This window comes from Solea solea, chromosome 4 (genome assembly GCF_958295425.1).
Source record: "Solea solea chromosome 4, fSolSol10.1, whole genome shotgun sequence".
NCBI classification, from domain to species: domain Eukaryota; kingdom Metazoa; phylum Chordata; class Actinopteri; order Pleuronectiformes; family Soleidae; genus Solea; species Solea solea.
The window spans coordinates 4862843-4883760 of NC_081137.1; the positions used below are offsets into that span (position 1 = coordinate 4862843).

Here is a 20918-nt window from a genome sequence, read left to right on the forward strand (position 1 = left end):
TGGGCATAAATGACGCCATCTGGTGGACAGTAGTAAAAATGATCACTTCCCAAAAAAGCAAAAGCCCAGATGCCCAATGCATGTATTATGTTTTAATGGAAGTGAGATCAAAAATTGCAGTTTGAATGGGTTTCAATGGGACATCTTTTGTGCTTAATGGTACGAGCGTAACACTTGTTTGTACACAGTGTATTTTAGCCTGACTGTAGTCTGTTTTCCCTCAGAATTTGGACTTCTTTTCGTTATTTTTAAGATATTTTTTATTTTGTTTCCAAAAAAACCCCACACCCATATGTGGCCCTCGTGCTCTTCCGTAGCAGCTTTCCCGTTCCATATTTATTTTGTGGGAAAAGCAAACAACGCGTCGGATTCTCCGCCACACACAGAGGGTTAAAAGCGTGACAACAGTTACACAATAGGTCGTGTCCCACGACGTCCTCATGACAGGAACTACAGCGTGCTGTGACGCCTCCAATAAACCGTGCGCACTGCGCACACGCGCGCACGGCGAGGTCACAAGTTCCCCCCCCCCCCACACCCACACACACACAGAGAGAGGGAGAGCGCTTCCCTACAGGGAGGGCGGCTCCTAATCCACGCGGAGGGTGAGAGACGTTTATTCCTGAGACTTTTAGGTGGACAAACTCAGTCTCAGCGCGCGCGCACACACGGAGGAACAGGGACATCTTTGGCTTGGAAGACCCGCCAGGTGGAATGATGACCAATCACTCCTCACACTCCAACGGCATGCCGAGCCTCCGGACGGAGCACCTGTACAAGGTGCTGGTGATCGGTGACCTCGGGGTCGGGAAGACGTCCATCATCAGGCGCTACGTGCACCAGACGTACTCCAACAACTACCGGGCGACCATTGGAGTGGACTTCGCTCTGAAGGTGTTGAACTTGGACCACGAGACTGTCCGGCTCCAGCTGTGGGACATTGCAGGTGAAGTGTGTGTGTGTGTGTGTGTGGAAGTTTGACAACATAAGAGGAGGTGTCTCCTCCTGCTGTCAAAGTTTAAAATGTGCAGAATTTAAGGAAACACACACTCTTGATAAAAAATGATCATTTGGGCAGATGATGCTTTTCTTCAAACTGACTCTGCGGTGACACATTCACAGCTTTAGGATGCACAGTCACTGTGTGTGACACACACACACACACACACACTTGAGTATTCTTGTACACTGTCACTCAGTCATTTGTCATAGGTATGCCACCACATCATGTGATCAGGTCCATGTGAGGGAGATTTCAAGCCCAGTCACAGGAGTGTCATTGTAGCCTCCATCGACTCACACACACACACACACACACACAAGACACTGCATTCATCCATTCATTTGGTCAACCTAAATAAAGCGTTCTCCCCAACCTTAACCTTAACTGGTTAATGACTAACCCTAACTTTAACATAACCACAAAGACAAATATTAGCCCTAAACTTAACCAGCTCCTCAGAAATGAAGTTCTGCCGCATTAGGACCAGGTTTTGGTCTCCATGAGGACGACTGAATCTGACAAGATCCCTTTTTATACCCCCCGAACTTTAACCTTAAAGGTTTTAACACAACTTTACCCATAAACCAGTTGATGCCTACATGCGTCAAACTTCTAAGAAAAACATGTGGTGGTTGTGTCTCATGAGGACGAGGTTTTGGTCTCCATGACAAGGTCAGCGATTAGACCAGAGGACATTCTGAAGACGTAGACACACACACACACACACACACACACACGTGCTTTCAGCAGTTCATTTTGATGCAGCAAATCAAATTATAAGTCTGATTTCATCTGGATCCTTCCACGGTAAATTGAAGTGTGTCGGAACAAAGCAGGAACTCTATGTTTGTAAAATTAAATGCACAGTATGTCATTTGTGAGGTTAGAGGTGTGTCAATCAATCAATTATTCACATAAGGTCGTGATGCAGCGCGGGACCATGGGAATTGTTGTTTTATTATCTCATTTGGTTCACGCAGCAAGCGGCAAAGAGCAGTTTTTGCTCCGATATTGATAAAAATACACGAACTAGGAGTAAAAAAAGGATTTTGTTCCACTAATTAAAGCAGAGACGGCAAATTGAAAGGCGGAGTAAATGAAATGTGCATAGAAATGTGTTTTTGTGTCGTTTTAAAGAGCGTTTTCAGATGTCTTAATAGTGTAGTGTATGTGAACGTCATGCAAATGGCATCAAGTGACGTGTGTGACTGCAGATGACGCGAGTCCATGTGATCGATGAAAATCATTCACACATTCCCCCGGCACGAGAACAACAAAAAAAAGGAGGAAGTCCTCCGTCCCCGTCCCCGTCACTGTCAGGTTCTCCTGTTCCTCGTCCCTGTCAAAGTGGAACAACCCACGTGAAGTGAGGACACATCCGCTGTGTAAACGCTGCCGCTGCTGAGACGAGGGCGTGTTATGCAAAACGAGCAGGATACACACACACACACACCTGCATGTTCAGTCTGGGAGTAAGGAGTGTGTGTGTTTGTGTGTGTTAAATAACAGAACACACACTGCAGAGGATTATCATCATGAAAGTGTTCTAACCTGCTCCTCCAGAACCTCATTTCCAAGGTTGGGCGCACACAAGCTCTTTAATTGCTTAAAGCTTCACAGATAATGTGACATTTTATGCTTTTTTTTTTTCAGTCTAAGGTCAATGTCACAACGCAGGTTTCATTTTCAAGTCAGGCCTGTCGTGAGCAGGAACAAAAGCTTGTATTGACTGTCCTGGTTTGGCGTCCAGGAATGTGCTGCTTGACGAGAACACGACCGCGGATAAAAATGTCAGCAAGAAAGAAAATGTGGCACAACAATGAGATTGTGTGTGTGTTCATCACAGGTCAGGAGCGCTTCGGAAACATGACGCGGGTCTACTACCGCGAGGCCATGGGAGCCTTCATCGTGTTCGACGTGACGCGGCCCACGACCTTCGAGGCGGTCGTCAAGTGGAAGGAGGACCTGGACTCCAAGCTGATGCTGGGCAACGGACAGAGCATCGCCACGGTGCTGCTCGCCAACAAGTGCGACCAGGGCAGAGAGCTGGCCAACAACGGCATCAAAATGGACCAGTTCTGCAAGGACCACGGCTTTGTGGGCTGGTTTGAGACCTCGGCTAAGGTGAGATGGACGTGTGTAGATAAAGTGTAGATATTGTGAGTCTTTTGAAATACAAAAGAAAAAAGGAAACAAGGAAAACAACAACTTTTTATGCAAAAAAACAAAGAAAAATAAGGAATAAATGATCACAATTGATCCTAATTACTAAATAATTGAGCAATCTTTTCAAATTTGAAGTCATGTGATTGATTTACTGACAGTACCGTACAGAAACTGAAGGGGGCAGAATGAAAATAAGTGGTTAAAGCTGCTGCGAGTGAAGTATTTGAGTTAAAATACATTTAAAAAAGGTAGCGCTTCGCTTTTAAATATGCGTGAATGTCTCCATCCATCCATTGTCGACCACTTTGTCCTCCACGGGGTTGCTGGTGCCAATCCCAGCTGACATTGGCCACTGTGCATGTTTCTGCACTGTGGTAGGAAACACAACAGTTAAAGCCACTCCTCCGCCGTGTGTGTGTTCATTTCACACAATGCTGATTAAGCCCCATCAACTCTATTTATTTGATTTATTTTTTATTTAACTTAAAAACCCATCGAGAAGAAAAAAAACAATTAAAAAACAATTAAAAACTATCTTTCAGATTATCCCAACATCACGTCTGTACAGTAAGTGGAGGTCAGTGAAAGTGAAAAGTGAAACTGCCACTGGGTGGAATTTCATACCCTGATGGAAAGTGGCTCAGATAAATTCACACAGCAGAGTCAGAACAAGGTGCTGAGATGAAACGGTAAAAGTATTAACAGTCTCTGCACCACGTTGTTAAATGCAGTATATGTTTTGGGATGGAGGCCCCTCCCACAAGATAAGCATGGACAGACACATAAGCAAACGCTTTATTATCATTATCTTTAAATATGGTGTAGTGAGGTTGTTTATTGTTAGTATTATTTTATTTTTGGACCTCTCAAATGATATATATATATATATATATATATATATATATATATATATATATATATATATATATATATATATGTATATGTATAAATAAATGCTCTTCCAAACATCCTCTGCTGACACGTATGTGTTGCCACAGCACCTTTCATCTAGCGTCGAGGCTCAGCATTTCTGAAAGGTCAAAGGTCAGAAGGGGGCAGGTGAAGGCGGAGGAATCGGCGTATGGAGCAAAACAAACAATACATCCGTCTTTTTCTTAAAAGAAGTGTTTTAAAGACGGTCGGTGTGACGGTGAGAGGAAGATAGTTAATCACATTTTTTTTTACAGGATGTTTACTGACAAATAAGGGAAATGGAAGCGGAAAATGAAGTGCTTTAAAATGCTTTAGATTTCTTTTTGAATAATTTTCACGTTTCTTTGCGCCGTATAACAAAGAAATCATAAAAACGGAATCATTTTTAGACGTAAAATGATGATGAGAGCATCATTTCCAATTTTGAGAAACACCGACCAACATTTTTCCAACATTTTCTGGACTGAGAGAATAATTGACAGTTTATTAGTTGCAGCCCTAAACAGAAGCGACTAAATTAGTTTTCCACGCTGTATTTGTCGTATATTGACATTTTATAGAGATATTATGAGTACAATAAGTAAATGAATTGCGACAAAGAACGAGAATGTTCTCCAAGACCACAAACATTAAAATAGACAATAAAAAATGTGCTTAAGCATTTAATGGAGTTTTCTTTAGGTCTTATTTATGAGTTTCTCTCTCTTTTGCAGGACAATCTCAACATCAGTGACGCCGCAAACCTCCTGGTGAAGCACATCATGGCGACGGAGAACGACATCCTGAAGTCCATCGTGCCGGACACCGTGTCGCCACAGTTCGACTCCGACAAGCGGTCGAGCTGCTCCGGCTGCTCCAAGTGAAGGAAGCGGCTGGCGACGCGACGGCGGCACAGAACGGAGCGGAGCAACAGCGTCAGGACCGAGAGGGACATGCACACCACGCGGCCCGCTCAGGTACAGTTTGGCCTCTTTGGTCCAAAGCGGAAGTACCATGGATTCAGAAGAGCTGCACGTTCTGGTTTTTTTTTCTTCTTTTTTAAAGACATTAAACTTGAACTTCAGTAAGGCCGAACCACACCTTGCTCTTAGTATTAAGACTATTTCAAGTGCCGTCAACGTTCGGGTCTGAACTGAACAAAAGGAGCGAGAAATACTCCCCAACACTTCACTTTTCAAGTCCGTGCGATTAATTTATTGTTGTTCTCCTTCTGTTCGCCTCAACATAAGCTCGTGCGGGAGACGTGCTGTAATGCAAACGTTCGTTGGATCCCAGATTGTGTGACTGTATGTTGTTTTTTTAATGAGTTGTATTGTGTTGTTTACGATCCCTCTCTTTTTTGTGCAGGCTGTATTTAATCAGGCTTGTTTAAGTAACGGCACAACGTTTCGGTTCCGAGAACACACATTTCTGAGTGGAACTCGTCTCGCAATGGCCAGTGGACAGTTTAGACGACAGTAATTAAAGGGTCATTTAAAGGTTTTTCTGTCTTTTCCTGTAGTGGCGCTGCACAAATAATCAAAATCGCACTATGGCCTACTGCCATTTTCAATCTGTTAAAGCCAGAATACCGTTTTTAGATCCATCCATCATCCATCCATATCATTCATCGCGGCGGCCTCTGTGGACCGGCTCATTGTGCAGTAATGAATGAACAAAAACAATTCGGGTGATCGTGCACTTCATTTTCTACCCATCTGTGGAAAGACAACGATGTTGTCGTCGTCTGCTTCTAAAGTGGACACTCTCATGAGTTCACCCCCGAGAGAAAGCCGAGCCCTCTGTAACCATGGTAACTACCTATTTTTATTTATTCTTATGGCTGTCCTTAAACATCTGTGTGAAGCTATCGCTGCACATACGTCCATATTTCTCCATTTATGACCTGGTTTTCTCTCCTCTCCTCACCCACCTGTTCTCCGCTTATATTCCTTCTTGGTCTTTTTCCACATTTACACACAGTAAATGCTCAGTGAGGACATTATGTTATTTCCCCTCGGTTACGGCAGCGTCACATGTCGCCATGACCGTAATTTTACAGTATCCACATCAGGGCATGATGGATTGAAACGGTGCGTTCCTCTCAGGATCTCCATTTCACAGTGTCAGTGGGGATCATCATGAGCTGAATTGTCCGCGTGTCCCACCGACTGCGATGATGTGCAAAATAAATTATTTGGTTTCACACTGTTTCATGCTTCTTTTGGGACCTTTTTCTTTCATCGGGACTTTTAAACCTGCTGGAACGAACCATTTTGCAGGCGCTTGGTCACTGTAGAGAGAGAGAGAGAGGGAGAGTGAACCAGAACTAAGTTTTTATTAGTTTAGACTGGGAAATGTGACTTTGGGCTGATCCAGGACTCTCAGGTTCTCATTAGGACGCCACATGACTGAGAGGATTATTCTCTGCATGAGGGATTAGATTTAGTCGCCTGCTCTTGGCTCAGACATCTACACCACAAACGGCCTCGAATGATCCGAAAAGCAAAGAGTTTTGTTATCTGAAAATAATCAAGCAATCTATTTGTTGTTAAAAGAAAAATGATATATATGTATAATTAAAACTAAAACAATGGTTATCACGTTGATTTAATTGTAGAACAAACACCTGGCTCAGATCTAACCGCTCATTACTGGGAATTATGAGCTGAACATATTGTTATCACTGTAGTTCTTGTCGCAATGCCAGAGAACCACCTACAGGAAGAAAACACCCACATATTCTCACACAGAGAGAGAGAGAGAGAGAGAGAGAGAGAGAAGGACAACGGAGAAGCAGGAGGAAGAAAAATGAGCTGAAGGGAGAAGTGATACTTTCAAATCTCACAGCCACAAAAATGTCACAGCGATGACAGCTCACGGAGAGGCTGCAGGCAGGTAAACACCAGCAGGGGTTTGTCTCCAACAACATTGTTTACACAGATAAGTGATTATTTAAACGGATCAGCACCATGCAACACACACACACATATATATGTATATATATATATATATATATATATATATATATATATATATGTATTATTTAATATAAGCGTTAATCGTAGCAACATAAAAAACACGTTAATTTGTACTCGACACATCAAATATGAAAAGTTATGTAAAAAAAAAGGGTCTTGCCAATTCAAAAGGGGCGTGGCCACAGCAACCATCGGAATTTTGGCGGTTTCGCCACGAAACGTGAATTACGTGAACTGACCGATCTGCTCAAAACTTCACACGACTGTCCAAATATAAACTGTCAAAAATGTCCGAGTGTCCTATGTCATCAAAACATATCCTACTACACTGTCAACAACAAGAAATGTCCAAATAGTTTATATTATAAACTGTCAAAAACTGTCCTAGTATAATATGTCAACAAAAATAAATTGTTAAAAATAAACTGGCAAAATATAGTATAGGATACCGACAAAAAGCATACAATTTCAATACTAGGACGCAACAAGGAAAAATATCAATTTATTGTTGATCATTTTAAGATAAGGAGCAGCTTTTATAAGATGAGGGGGAGAAAGCACGTCCAGCAGGTGGCAGCATTTCCTATAGATGGTGGGTTTTTTTTCTGCATTAGCAAAACATTTTTTAAGTAACATCAATTTCAGCTGCCATTTTTTTCTTTTATTTGACCTGCGAGGACATGAACGTTGATTTTTTTTTTGTGCAGGTGGAGCTGCTCCTGCACAAAGAAACACTGATTTAAAAGCCTTTGTGTACTTTCCGTGACTTGGTACATTCCACTCCTCCCCTCTGTGTCGAGCTATGTGGAATGTTCCACTTCCCTTGTCGGAGCTTCTTCCACGCCGAGACAGAAACAGGAAGAGGACGAGGAGCAGCGGGAATAAACACATGGTAACTGCTGCTTAAATGTGAGCCACACATGTCTTAGATTCTCTGTTGACGCTCTGTTCAAACCTGCTGTTAACATCCGACCTGAGCGATCCGATCACACGTGTTCAGATTACACCTGCTACTGCTGCTAATGTGACGTCACTGCTCCGCACCAAACACACGATCACCGTCTAACCATGTACGTGTGTGTTTTCAAAAAACTGACTTTGTGTCAAATATGTCATGATACAGTATGTCAACAACTGCCTTCATACTGTCCAAAATGTCCAATAATATGTCAACAAAAAGTTAAAATATGAACTGTGTATGTAAATATAACTGAGTATATCGATTATTTAGTAAACTGTCCAATTATAAACTGTCCAAAATGTCAAACAATGTCCTCAACAAAAAATTTCAACATACCATTAAAACTGTTGAGTATCTAGTATCTAGAATATCTTAAAAAAAAAAACCCTGTTCAGGAGCAGTGGTTTAGTAGAATAAATAAAAGTGTCCGTGTTGATATGGACCAATATATAGTTGACAATAAAAACCTTTAATGTATTTTACTCACATTTCTTCACTCATTTACTGCAATGACCACATTTGGACACTCTAAACTGGATACTACTTTGTCTCATCATGTCCCATGACTGAACACCTACAAACAGCTGCAGTTAAAGACACAGTTCATGTGTTTTCAAGCATCGTTGAATGAGGTCATTATCATCAGAATTTAGGGCAATAAGAGAAAAAAACCCAAGCCATGACTTTACAGTGAAGAGTAAAAGAAGCTTTCAGCAGTGCTGTCACTAAATACATCAGAATCCTTAAATGTTGAGATTTTAGAAATGTTTTTAGGATTTTTAAAGTCATTTACAGTGTAACTCATCTACAGCATTGTTTGCAGCAGGTGCAGGAGGACCTGGCTGACCTGGAGGACGAGGAGGAGGACGAGGACGAGGAGCAGCGCGGACAAATGTGTGGTAACTGATGCTTAAAAATGATCCACACATTTATTAGATGTTCTGTTGATGCTCTGTTCACACCTGCTGTTAACATCTGATCCGAGTCATCCGATCACAGTTGTTCAGATTACACCTGCTACTGCTATGGCTAATATCACGTCAAATGATGATTCTCAAATGTCTTTTTTTATCCACCAACCAAAAATTATTCAGTTTTAATTCCTTCTTTGTTACAAGGAACAATGAAACCGGAAAATGTTCAACATTTATAATAAAAAACAAACAATTAATCCATTATTAAAGTATTTAACAATTCATTTAGTAATCGTTTAATAATGCTGTAATCGTTGCATCCCTACTTTATATATATATATTTTTTTAAATCATCAGAGACATCATATGATTTATTGCGATACTTGCAAAATCATACATTGTGATGCACTGACACAACAGTGCCAGTGAAAGTGACCACTTGGCACCATCTAGTGGACTGAAAGGTTCATTTATTTTGTTTATCTGTAATGCTAATCCACAAAAAAGTTTGACGTTTATTTATAACATCAGTTCAAAACATTGTTATGGAACAAACCATGACTCTTTCACCTGTCATTTCATCACCTCACACGGACGATGTTAACAGCACTTGTCAACAGAGCCTCTGTTTAATGTGTGCACATCATTTTTACATTGTTAACAGGTGAAAACTGGGGACCACTCAAAGTCACAAAATTCTATCAATAAATACACCATTCAATAATGACTACAATGTGCCATTCATTCATTCATTGATTCAAATTGGAAGTAAATACATACACGTCTTATTAAATGTGACATTCATTCATTCATTCAAATACCAATTCATTTGATGTAAAAAAACAACATATAGAATGACTTGACTGTTGAATGAATGATTTCATGGTCCTGTGTTGCAGTGCATCATCAGTTGATTTGATGCTGATGTGTGACTTTGACACATTAAATCAGTTCATGATGCACTGCAACACAGGACCATGACATCATTCATTCAAAAGTCAAGACATTAGATATGTTTTGTGGGTTTTTTTTTAACCTGCAATTGGTATTTGAATGAATGACTGTCACATTTAATAAGACGTGTATGTATTTCATTCCAATTTGAATCAATGAATAAATGTCACATTGTAGTCCTTATTGAACGGTGTATTTATTTATTGAGTGAATTTTGTAACTTTGAGCGCTCCCTAGTTTTCACCTGTTAACAATGTAAAAATGATGTGCACACATTAATCCCACAGAAGTCTAATTGATGTGCTGATCATTTTTAAGCATCAGTTGCTGGACACCGGTACCCCGACTGTGTGGTCAACAGTCCAGAGAGTGGACCCCTGTCAATTTTTTTTGTGTTTTTATGGCTTTTTTGGGGAATTTCGTTGGCCAAAAATGTGAAATAAAATAGTATAACCCCCTGTTGTTATCAGTGTGGGGAGCCGGGGGACCACAGCCCAGCCCGGCCCCAGTTAGACCCCGGCGCCGGGGCCAAGTGTTCGGAGCATGCTGGATTTGAACCAGCCACAGCCGGACTGGCACAACCTCCTCGCGGTTGCGAACCAACCCACCACGCCACAAACCCTTTGGAGGTTTGGGATGGAGCTCCGGGCGTTTTTCACTCTTCACTTTGCCTGTGGAACCTTAAACGTTGAAGTATAAAGGAATTGAACTCTCAACGTCAAGACTGAAAGGCAGCTCTCTAACCAGTTGAGCTAACTGTCCACGCTCTTCCTTAAGTTTTCTCAGACTTATTTACTCTCTGCGTTAAATAGCGTGCCTAAAAATTCACTTCATCCAAGTTTCGAACCCCTGACCTGAAGAACTCCAGTCTTTCTCTTAACCTTGTGAGCTATTTGTCCTCACATGGTGTGTGCTAACCTTTGGAAGTCTTTCAATAATAGAACCCATGACTTCAAAAAAAACATCAGACTGATGAAATATTGAAGAACGTTTGTCCCTGTAAATGGACAACTTGGTTGGTCTAGTGGTTACTGCTCTTGCCTTTGAAACAAGACTTTCAGGGTTCAAGACCCATTTAGAACAACTTATCTGTGGAGTTTTTCATGTTCTCCCCGTGTGTGCGTGGCTTTTCTCCCGTTTCTCTGGCTTCCTCCCACAGTCCATCAATCATGTACCGCTTTGTCCTACACTGGAGGGTTGCGGGGGGTGCTGTGCCAAGCTCAGCTGTCATAGGGTGATAGGCGTGGTTCACCCTGCACTGTTCTCCAGTCCATTCAAAACATGCACTACAGTGATGAGGTAAATTTCCACTTAAACATTGACTTAATGTAAGATTCGAACCCATGACCATAGGAACGCCAGTCCACGTCTGAACCGTGTGAGCTATTTGTCTTTGGTTGCTTTTTCTCACAATTTGGAAGTCTTTCAATAATAGAACCCATGACTTCAAAAAAACGTCAGACTGATGAAATATTGGAGAACGTTTGTCCCCGAAACTGGACAACGTGGTTGGTGTAGTGGTTAGTGCTCTTGCCTTTGAAACAAGACTTTCAAGGTTCAAGACCCATTTGGAGCAAGGATCGTTCTGGAGTTTTTCATGTTCTCCCCGTGTGTGCGTGGCTTTTCTCCCGTTTCTCTGGCTTCCTCCCACAGTCCATCAATCATCTACCGCTTTGTCCTACACTGGAGGGTTGCAGGGGGTGCTGTGCCAAGCTCAGCTGTCATAGTGTGATAGGCGTGGTTCACCCTGCAGTGTTTGCCAGTCCATTCAAAACATGCAGTACAGTGATGAGGTAAATTTCCACTTAAACATTGACTTAATGTAAGATTCGAACCCATGACCATAGGAACACCAGTCCACGTCTGAACCGTGTGAGCTATTTGTCTTTGCATGCTTTTTCATACAATTTGGAAGTCTTTCAATAATAGAACCCATGACTTCAAAAAAATGTCAGACTGATGAAATATTGAAGAACGTTTGTCCCCGAAAATGGACAATGTGGTTGGTGTAGTGGTTAGTGCTCTTCCCTTTGAAACTAGGCTTTCAGGGTTCAAGACCCATTTGGAACAAGTATCTTTCTGGAGTTTTTCATGTTCTCCCCGTGTGTGCGTGGCTTTTCTCCCGTTCCTCTGGCTTCCTCCCACAGTCCATCAATCATCTACCGCTTTGTCCTACACTGGAGGGTTGCGGGGGGTGCTGTGCCAAGCTCAGCTGTCATAGTGTGATAGGCGTGGGTCACCCTGCACTGTTTGCCAGTCCATTCAAAACATGCAGTACAGTGATGAGGTAAATTTCCACTTAAACATTGACTTAATGTAAGATTCGAACCCATGACCATAGGAACACCAGTCCACGTCTGAACCGTGTGAGCTATTTGTCTTTGCATGCTTTTTCGCACAATTTGGAAGTCTTTCAATAATAGAACCCATGACTTCAAAAAAATGTCAGACTGATGAAATATTTCAGAAAGTTTGTCCCCGAAAATGGACAATGTGGTTGGTGTAGTGGTTAGTGCTCTTCCCTTTGAAACTAGGCTTTCAGGGTTCAAGACCCATTTGGAACAAGTATCTTTCTGGAGTTTTTCATGTTCTCCCCGTCTGTGCGTGGCTTTTCTCCCGTTCCTCTGGCTTCCTCCCACAGTCCATCAATCATCTACCGCTTTGTCCTACACTGGAGGGTTGCGGGGGGTGCTGTGCCAAGCTCAGCTGTCATAGTGTGATAGGCGTGGGTCACCCTGCACTGTTTGCCAGTCCATTCAAAACATGCAGTACAGTGATGAGGTAAATTTCCACTTAAACATTGACTTAATGTAAGATTCGAACCCATGACCATAGGAACACCAGTCCACGTCTGAACCGTGTGAGCTACTTGTCTTTGCATGCTTTTTCGCACAATTTGGAAGTCTTTCAATAATAGAACCCATGACTTCAAAAAAATGTCAGACTGATGAAATATTTCAGAAAGTTTGTCCCCGAAAATGGACAATGTGGTTGGTGTAGTGGTTAGTGCTCTTCCCTTTGAAACTAGGCTTTCAGGGTTCAAGACCCATTTGGAACAAGTATCTTTCTGGAGTTTTTCATGTTCTCCCCGTGTGTGCGTGGCTTTTCTCCCGTTCCTCTGGCTTCCTCCCACAGTCCATCAATCATCTACCGCTTTGTCCTACACTGGAGGGTTGCGGGGGGTGCGGGGGGTCACCCTGCACTGCAGGGTGACCCACGCCTATCACACTATGACAGCTGAGCTTGGCACAGCACCCCCTGCAACCCTCCAGTGTAGGACAAAGCGGTAGATGATTGATGGACTGTGGGAGGAAGCCAGAGAAACGGGAGAAAAGCCACGCACACACGGGGAGAACATGAAAAACTCCAGAAAGATACTTGTTCCAAATGGGTCTTGAACCCTGAAAGTCTTGTTTCAAAGGCAAGAGCACTAACCACTACACCAACCACGTTGTCCAGTTTCGGGGACAAACTTTCTGAAATATTTCATCAGTCTGACATTTTTTTGAAGTCATGGGTTCTATTATTGAAAGACTTCCAAATTGTGCGAAAAAGCATGCAAAGACAAATAGCTCACACGGTTCAGACGTGGACTGGTGTTCCTATGGTCAGGGGTTCGAATCTTACATGAAGTCAATGTTTAAGCGGAAATTTACCTCATCACTCTACTGCATGTTTTGAATGGACTGGCGAACAGTAGGGTTCGCCTGTCACCCTATGACAGCTGAGCTTGGCACAGCACCCCCCGCAACCCACCAGTGTAGGACAAAGCGGTAGATGATTGATGGACTGTGGGAGGAAGCCAGAGAAACGGGAGAAAAGCTACGCACACATGGGGAGAACATGAAAAGTTCCAGAAAGGTGCTTGTTCCAAATGGGTCTTGAACCCTGAAAGTCTTGTTTCAAAGGCAAGAGCACTAACCACTACACCAACCACGTTGTCCATTTTCGCGGACAAACGTTCTTCAATATTTCATCAGTCTGACATTTTTTTGAAGTCATGGGTTCTATTATTGAAAGACTTCCAAATTGTGCAAAAAACCATGCAAATAGAAATAGCTCACACGGTTCAGACGTGGACTGGCATTCATATGGTCAGGGGTTCGAATCTTACATGAAGTCAATGTTTAAGCGGAAATTTACCTCATCACTCTACTGCATGTTTTGAATGGACTGGCGAACAGTAGGGTTCGCCTGTCACCCTATGACAGCTGAGCTTGGCACAGCACCCCCCGCAACCCACCAGTGTAGGACAAAGCGGTAGATGATTGATGGACTGTGGGAGGAAGCCAGAGAAACGGGAGAAAAGCTACGCACACATGGGGAGAACATGAAAAGTTCCAGAAAGGTACTTGTTCCAAATGGGTCTTGAACCCTGAAAGTCTTGTTTCAAAGGCAAGAGCACTAACCACTACACCAACCACGTTGTCCATTTTCGCGGACAAACGTTCTTCAATATTTCATCAGTCTGACATTTTTTTGAAGTCATGGGTTCTATTATTGAAAGACTTCCAAATTGTGCGAAAAAGCATGCAAAGACAAATAGCTCACACGGTTCAGACGTGGACTGGTGTTCCTATGGTCAGGGGTTCGAATCTTACATGAAGTCAATGTTTAAGCGGAAATTTACCTCATCACTCTACTGCATGTTTTGAATGGACTGGCGAACAGTAGGGTTCGCCTGTCACCCTATGACAGCTGAGCTTGGCACAGCACCCCCCGCAACCCACCAGTGTAGGACAAAGCGGTAGATGATTGATGGACTGTGGGAGGAAGCCAGAGAAACGGGAGAAAAGCCACGCACACACGGGGAGAACATGAAAAACTCCAGAGATAACTTGTTCTAAATGGGTCTTGAACGCTGAAAGTCTTGTTTCAAAGGCAAGAGCAGTAACCACTAGACCAACCAAGTTGTCCATTTACAGGGACAAACGTTCTTCAATATTTCATCAGTCTGATGTTTTTTTTGAAGTCATGGGTTCTATTATTGAAAGACTTCCAAAGGTTAGCACACACCATGTGAGGACAAATAGCTCACAAGGTTAAGAGAAAGACTGGAGTTCTTCAGGTCAGGGGTTCGAAACTTGGATGAAGTGAATTTTTAGGCACGCTATTCAACGCAAAGAGTAAAGAAGTCTGAGAAAACATAAGGAAGAGTGTGGACTGTTAGCTCAACTGGTTAGAGAGCTGCCTTTCAGTCTTGACGTTGAGAGTTCAATTCCTTTATACTTGAACGTTTAAGGTTCCACAGCCAAAGTGAAGAGTGAAAAACGCCCGGAGCTCCATCCCAAACCTCCAAAGGGTTTGTGGCGTGGTGGGTTGGTTCGCAACCGCGAGGAGGTTGTGCCAGTCCGGCTGTGGCTGGTTCAAATCCAGCATGCTCCGAACACTTGGCCCCGGCGCCGGGGTCTAACTGGGGCCGGGCTGGGCTGTGGTCCCCCGGCTCCCCACACTGATAACAACAGGGGGTTATACCATTTTATTTCACATTTTTGGCCAACGAAATTCCCCAAAAAAGCCATAAAAACACAAAAAAATTTGACAGGGGTCCACTCTCTGGACTGTTGACCACACAGTCGGGGTACCGGTGTCCAGCAACTGATGCTTAAAAATGATCAGCACATCAATTAGACTTCTGTGGGATTAATGTGTGCACATCATTTTTACATTGTTAACAGGTGAAAACTAGGGAGCGCTCAAAGTTACAAAATTCACTCAATAAATAAATACACCGTTCAATATGGACTACAATGTGACATTTATTCATTGATTCAAATTGGAATGAAATACATACACGTCTTATTAAATGTGACAGTCATTCATTCAAATACCAATTGCAGGTTAAAAAAAACCCCACAAAACATATCTAATGACTTGACTTTTGAATGAATGATGTCATGGTCCTGTGTTGCAGTGCATCATGAATTGATTTAACGTGTCAAAGTCACCCATCAGCATCAGTCCTGTGATGCACTGCAACACAGGACCATGAAATCATTCATTCAACAGTCAAGTCATTCTATATGTTGTTTTTTACATCAAATGAATTGGTATTTGAATGAATGAATGAATGTCACATTTAATAAGACGTGTATGTATTTACTTCCAATTTGAATCAATGAATGAATGAATGGCACATTGTAGTCATTACTGAATGGTGTATTTATTGATAGAATTTTGTGACTTTGAGTGGTCCCCAGTTTTCACCTGTTAACAATGTAAAAATGATGTGCACACATTAAACAGAGGCTCTGTTGACAAGTGCTGTTAACATCGTCCGTGTGAGGTGATGAAATGACAGGTGAAAGAGTCATGGTTTGTTCCATAACAATGTTTTGAACTGATGTTATAAATAAACGTCAAACTTTTTTGTGGATTAGCATTACAAATAAACAAAATAAATGAACCTTTCAGTCCACTAGATGGTGCCAAGTGGTCACTTTCACTGGCACTGTTGTGTCAGTGCATCACAATGTATGATTTTGCAAGTATCGCAATAAATCATATGATGTCTCTGATGATTTAAAAAAAAAATATATATAAAGTAGGGATGCAACGATTACAGCATTATTAAATGATTACTAAATGAATTGTCAAATACTTTAATAATGGATTAATTGTTTGTTTTTTATTAAAAATGTTGAACATTTTCCGGTTTCATTGTTCCTTGTAACAAAGAAGGAATTAAAACTGAATAATTTTTGGTTGGTGGATAAAAAAAGACATTTGAGAATCATCATTTGACGTGATATTAGCAATAGCAGTAGCAGGTGTAATCTGAACAACTGTGATCGGATGACTCGGATCAGATGTTAACAGCAGGTGTGAACAGAGCATCAACAGAACATCTAATAAATGTGTGGATCATTTTTAAGCATCAGTTACCACACATTTGTCCGCGCTGCTCCTCGTCCTCGTCCTCCTCCTCGTCCTCGTCCTCCAGGTCAGCCAGGTCCTCCTGCACCTGCTGCAAACAATGCTGTAGATGAGTTACACTGTAAATGACTTTAAAAATCCTAAAAACATGTCTAAAATCTCAACATTTAAGGATTCTGATGTATTTAGTGACAGCACTGCTGAAAGCTTCTTTTACTCTTCACTGTAAAGTCATGGCTTGGGTTTTTTTCTCTTATTGCCCTAAATTCTGATGATAATGACCTCATTCAACGATGCTTGAAAACACATGAACTGTGTCTTTAACTGCAGCTGTTTGTAGGTGTTCAGTCATGGGACATGATGAGACAAAGTAGTATCCAGTTTAGAGTGTCCAAATGTGGTCATTGCAGTAAATGAGTGAAGAAATGTGAGTAAAATACATTAAAAGGTTTTTATTGTCAACTATATATTGGTCCATATCAACACGGACACTTTTATTTATTCTACTAAACCACTGCTCCTGAACAGGGTTTTTTTTTTTAAGATATTCTAGATACTAGATACTCAACAGTTTTAATGGTATGTTGCCATTTTTTGTTGAGGACATTGTTTGACATTTTGGACAGTTTACTAAATAATCGATATACTCAGTTATATTTACATACACAGTTCATATTTTAACTTTTTGTTGACATATTATTGGACATTTTGGACAGTTTTTGACAGTATGAAGGCAGTTGTTGACATCATACTGTATCATGACATATTTGACACAAAGTCAGTTTTTTGAAAACACACACGTACATGGTTAGACGGTGATCGTGTGTTTGGTGCGGAGCAGTGACGTCACATTAGCAGCAGTAGCAGGTGTAATCTGAACACGTGTGATCGGATCGCTCAGGTCGGATGTTAACAGCAGGTTTGAACAGAGCGTCAACAGAGAATCTAAGACATGTGTGGCTCACATTTAAGCAGCAGTTACCATGTGTTTATTCCCGCTGCTCCTCGTCCTCTTCCTGTCTCGGCGTGGAAGAAGCTTCGACAAGGGAAGTGGAACATTCCACATAGCTCGACACAGAGGGGAGGAGTGGAATGTACCAAGTCACAGAAAGTACACAAAGGCTTTTAAATCAGTGTTTCTTTGTGCAGGAGCAGCTCCACCTGCACAAAAAAAAAAGAAACAACGTTCATGTCCTCGCAGGTCAAATAAAAGAAAAAATGGCAGCTGAAATTGTTGTTACTTAAAAAATGTTTTGCTAATGCAGAAAAAAAAACACCACCTATAGGAAATGCTGCCACCTGCTGGACGTGCTTTCTCCCCCTCTTCTTATAAAAGCTGCCCAAATGATCCCGTTTTAGTTCTTTGTCTTAAAGTTATGAACAATAAATGTGACAATAAATTTATGTTTTTCCTTGTTGTGTCTTAGTATTACTTGGACACTTTTAACGGTTCATGCCTGGACGTTTTTTGTTGACATACTATACTCAGACATTTTGCCAGTTTATATATTTGAACAGTTTAGTTTTTGTTGACATATTATACTAGGACATTTTTGACAGTTTCTATTTGGACAGTTTTTCTCAACACACTAGGACATTTTGACAGTTTTTGTTGATGTTAATCAGCTGATTTTTAATGCAGGCAACATCTCTTCAGTAACTGCACAACACCACAGAGCACCTTCTACTGGTCATAAACTGCTATAGCACACACACATCATTCATTAACATGACAGACATATCCTGACACTAAAGTAAACAATAAATAAAGTGCACGGTAAAAGAAGACATTGACTGACACTAAAATAAACAATAAGAGAGTAGGAGTTCACAGTATAAATGTAGGAATTAGCAGCAAAAAGTTAGGAGTTTGCAATAGTACAAGACAGTATTAGCAGCAGAAGTTATCTGGACAAGTCAACATTTGACATTAGAACACACAACATAACAATAACATGGTTGTATTTTATTTTATTATAATCAGATAAAAGACCCATTGAGACATTGAGATATCTTTCACAAGGGTGGCCTGGCCAAGAAAGGCAGCAGCACATGTCATAGTTATTATTATTACTCAAAAACCATTATCTAGGCTGAGATAACCTATATTTAACTGGTCAACAATACCCTTTACAGCTTACTCACCTCCACCATGGAGCAGCAAACCTTTCACAGTAAACTTTGTGACTGTAGCACTCGTCTTGTTATTCTTTACTTATTTTGATTTGATCAATTTTATTAATCCCAGAGAGTAATTCTGTTCAGTAGCCCACCAAGAACCGTACAGACCCCAATGCAACAATAGCATCAGTGTTGCCAGTGTGAACGGATTCACTTTGACTGGTGAAGTTGTCCTCCTCACATCAGGGTCAGAGGTCACTGTGAAGACAAGATAAACATAACAGTGTATGTTTTAACAAGCTAAGCTTTATCAGTAACTGTCTCTCTTTAGTTTAATTTAGTTAGCTATATAGCCATACAATAAAGCGTCACACTAATATCTTAAGTTAGCGTTACATTACAACGAGGTATTAGGGCCACACTGAGAAACAATTTTTTTCCACAGACTTCGAGAATAAAATCGTAATATTTTAACCTGTTGTTTTAGAAGAAATGCCGATGTTTACTTCCGGTCCGTCACTCCAAGACGTCCGTGCAGTATATCACGACTTTATTCCCGAAGTCTGTGGTATTTTTTTTCTCAATGTGGCCCTAATAACCCGTCGTATTACATGGATCCCAGTTTAAGCACATATTAGGCTACAGCAATGTTAATTTAAGTAAACAAACATACAACACGTGAACTTACCCGTTGAAACCCCTGACACAGCGCCGTCCTTAAATTCGTTGTGTTGTTGGCCTTTGTGGCGATATGTATTTTACAAATATTGCACCGCGCACTTTATTAGTATTAATTTTGTTTAAGTGGAGCCACAATGTCGACCATGGTGGCATTTTTAACCCCTTCGTCGCGAGTCACAACACACAAGTGTAGTTAACACCAAAGATCCACGTGAACCCCCGGTCTGTGGGCGTAACCGCATTGTATTCTTCCTGCTAGCAGCAACCACGTGTAACGGTCCAGCCAATCACCGGCAAAGGTTCCGCTTCAAGTCGACTCACACAAATTCAAATTCCTAATTTCCAGAGATAAATGTGTTATTTCATCATCAGACAGTGGCTCTGAGATACACGTCTCATTCCCACAACAACAGAGGAAGTTGGGATTAAAAAACACTGCTCTTTACTGTGTTCCTCGTTTTATGAGTAAAAGGTGTGAAAAAAATAAAATTGATTAGAAAAAGCCGGTTAAATTTGTTCAAATTAAACAAACACAGCAGCATCATAATGATTTTAAATGTATTCTTCATTTGACCAAGTGGCAAAAAAAAGGGTGAAAAGTGTTGCAGTGTTTTAAAACACACTTGATTCAAAAAAATGGGTCGTTATCAGGCTTGAACAGTGCTTACTGACGAGCTGACTATTTGAATCAGGTATGTATGAGCAGGGTAACATCAGTGGCTCCCCAGGATCAGGAGTGAGAAACCCTGATGTTACACAATAATGCAAAGTTGCCCCCCAAAAGTAGCAGTTTAAGTTTGGGCAATTAAATCCAAAACCAGAGCTGGAGAGGCCTGATACATACTTCAGTCCTCTAAACAATTAAATATACACTGAACAAAAATATAAATGCAACACTCCCATTTGTCATGAGCTGAACTCAAAGATCTAATATTGTTCAAATTTTTATAAAATATTGTTTTAATTTTAATTTAATTTTTTTGTTCAGTGTAGTATGACTTTAAGGAAGCACTTAAAAGAAACACAGGCTCCTTCTGTAAAGCAAGTACATGTAAGAGGCTTATTTATAGGCGACAAAAACCACAACAATTGTTATTTTAAAGCAATTACGCACTTGAGTGGCTCCCGACTGACCACACTAGATGCTCAGTGGCCCCCCCCCCGGTCATTTGAGTTTGAGGACCCTGATTTAGAGGAAAATCGATAATTAAGTGCAGTATATATGATTGACAGTTGGTATTATCCACTCGGAGTCTTCAGAACGGATTTCACAACCAGGTGGCACTTGGATGTAACACAGGGTTTCTCACTCCTCTGCCACTGTCCCGCGTGTTTTAGGGTGTTTCCCT

The 20918-nt window shown here is 41.4% G+C and overlaps 1 protein-coding gene and 1 long non-coding RNA gene across 2 annotated transcripts; one reads left to right on the top strand and one right to left on the bottom strand.

Moving 5' to 3' along the window:
* The first annotated feature begins 557 nt into the window (after positions 1-557).
* Positions 558-6290, top strand: rab38b (RAB38b, member of RAS oncogene family). The gene is made up of 3 exons (XM_058628313.1): positions 558-946; positions 2850-3127; positions 4816-6290. Exons 1-3 carry the CDS (start codon positions 715-717, stop codon positions 4963-4965), a joined length of 660 nt encoding a protein of 219 aa, XP_058484296.1. The 5' UTR covers positions 558-714; the 3' UTR covers positions 4966-6290.
* Positions 6291-14813: 8523 nt separating this feature from the next.
* On the bottom strand, positions 14814-20820 carry LOC131458028 (uncharacterized). The gene is made up of 4 exons (XR_009240050.1): positions 19577-20820; positions 18913-19146; positions 17750-17928; positions 14814-16858 (listed from the first exon to the last, which is right to left on the bottom strand). It is a non-coding gene; the product is annotated as an uncharacterized LOC131458028 (long non-coding RNA).
* Between the last annotated feature and the right edge of the window lie 98 nt (positions 20821-20918).

Coding starts and splice junctions, on each gene's coding strand:
- rab38b (XM_058628313.1), top strand. CDS start 715: ATGATGACCAATCACTCCTCACACTCCAACGGCATGCCGAGCCTCCGG. Junction 947..2,849: donor CCAGCTGTGGGACATTGCAG/GTGAAGTGTGTG, acceptor TGTTCATCACAG/GTCAGGAGCGCTTCGGAAAC. Junction 3,128..4,815: donor GGTTTGAGACCTCGGCTAAG/GTGAGATGGACG, acceptor TCTCTTTTGCAG/GACAATCTCAACATCAGTGA.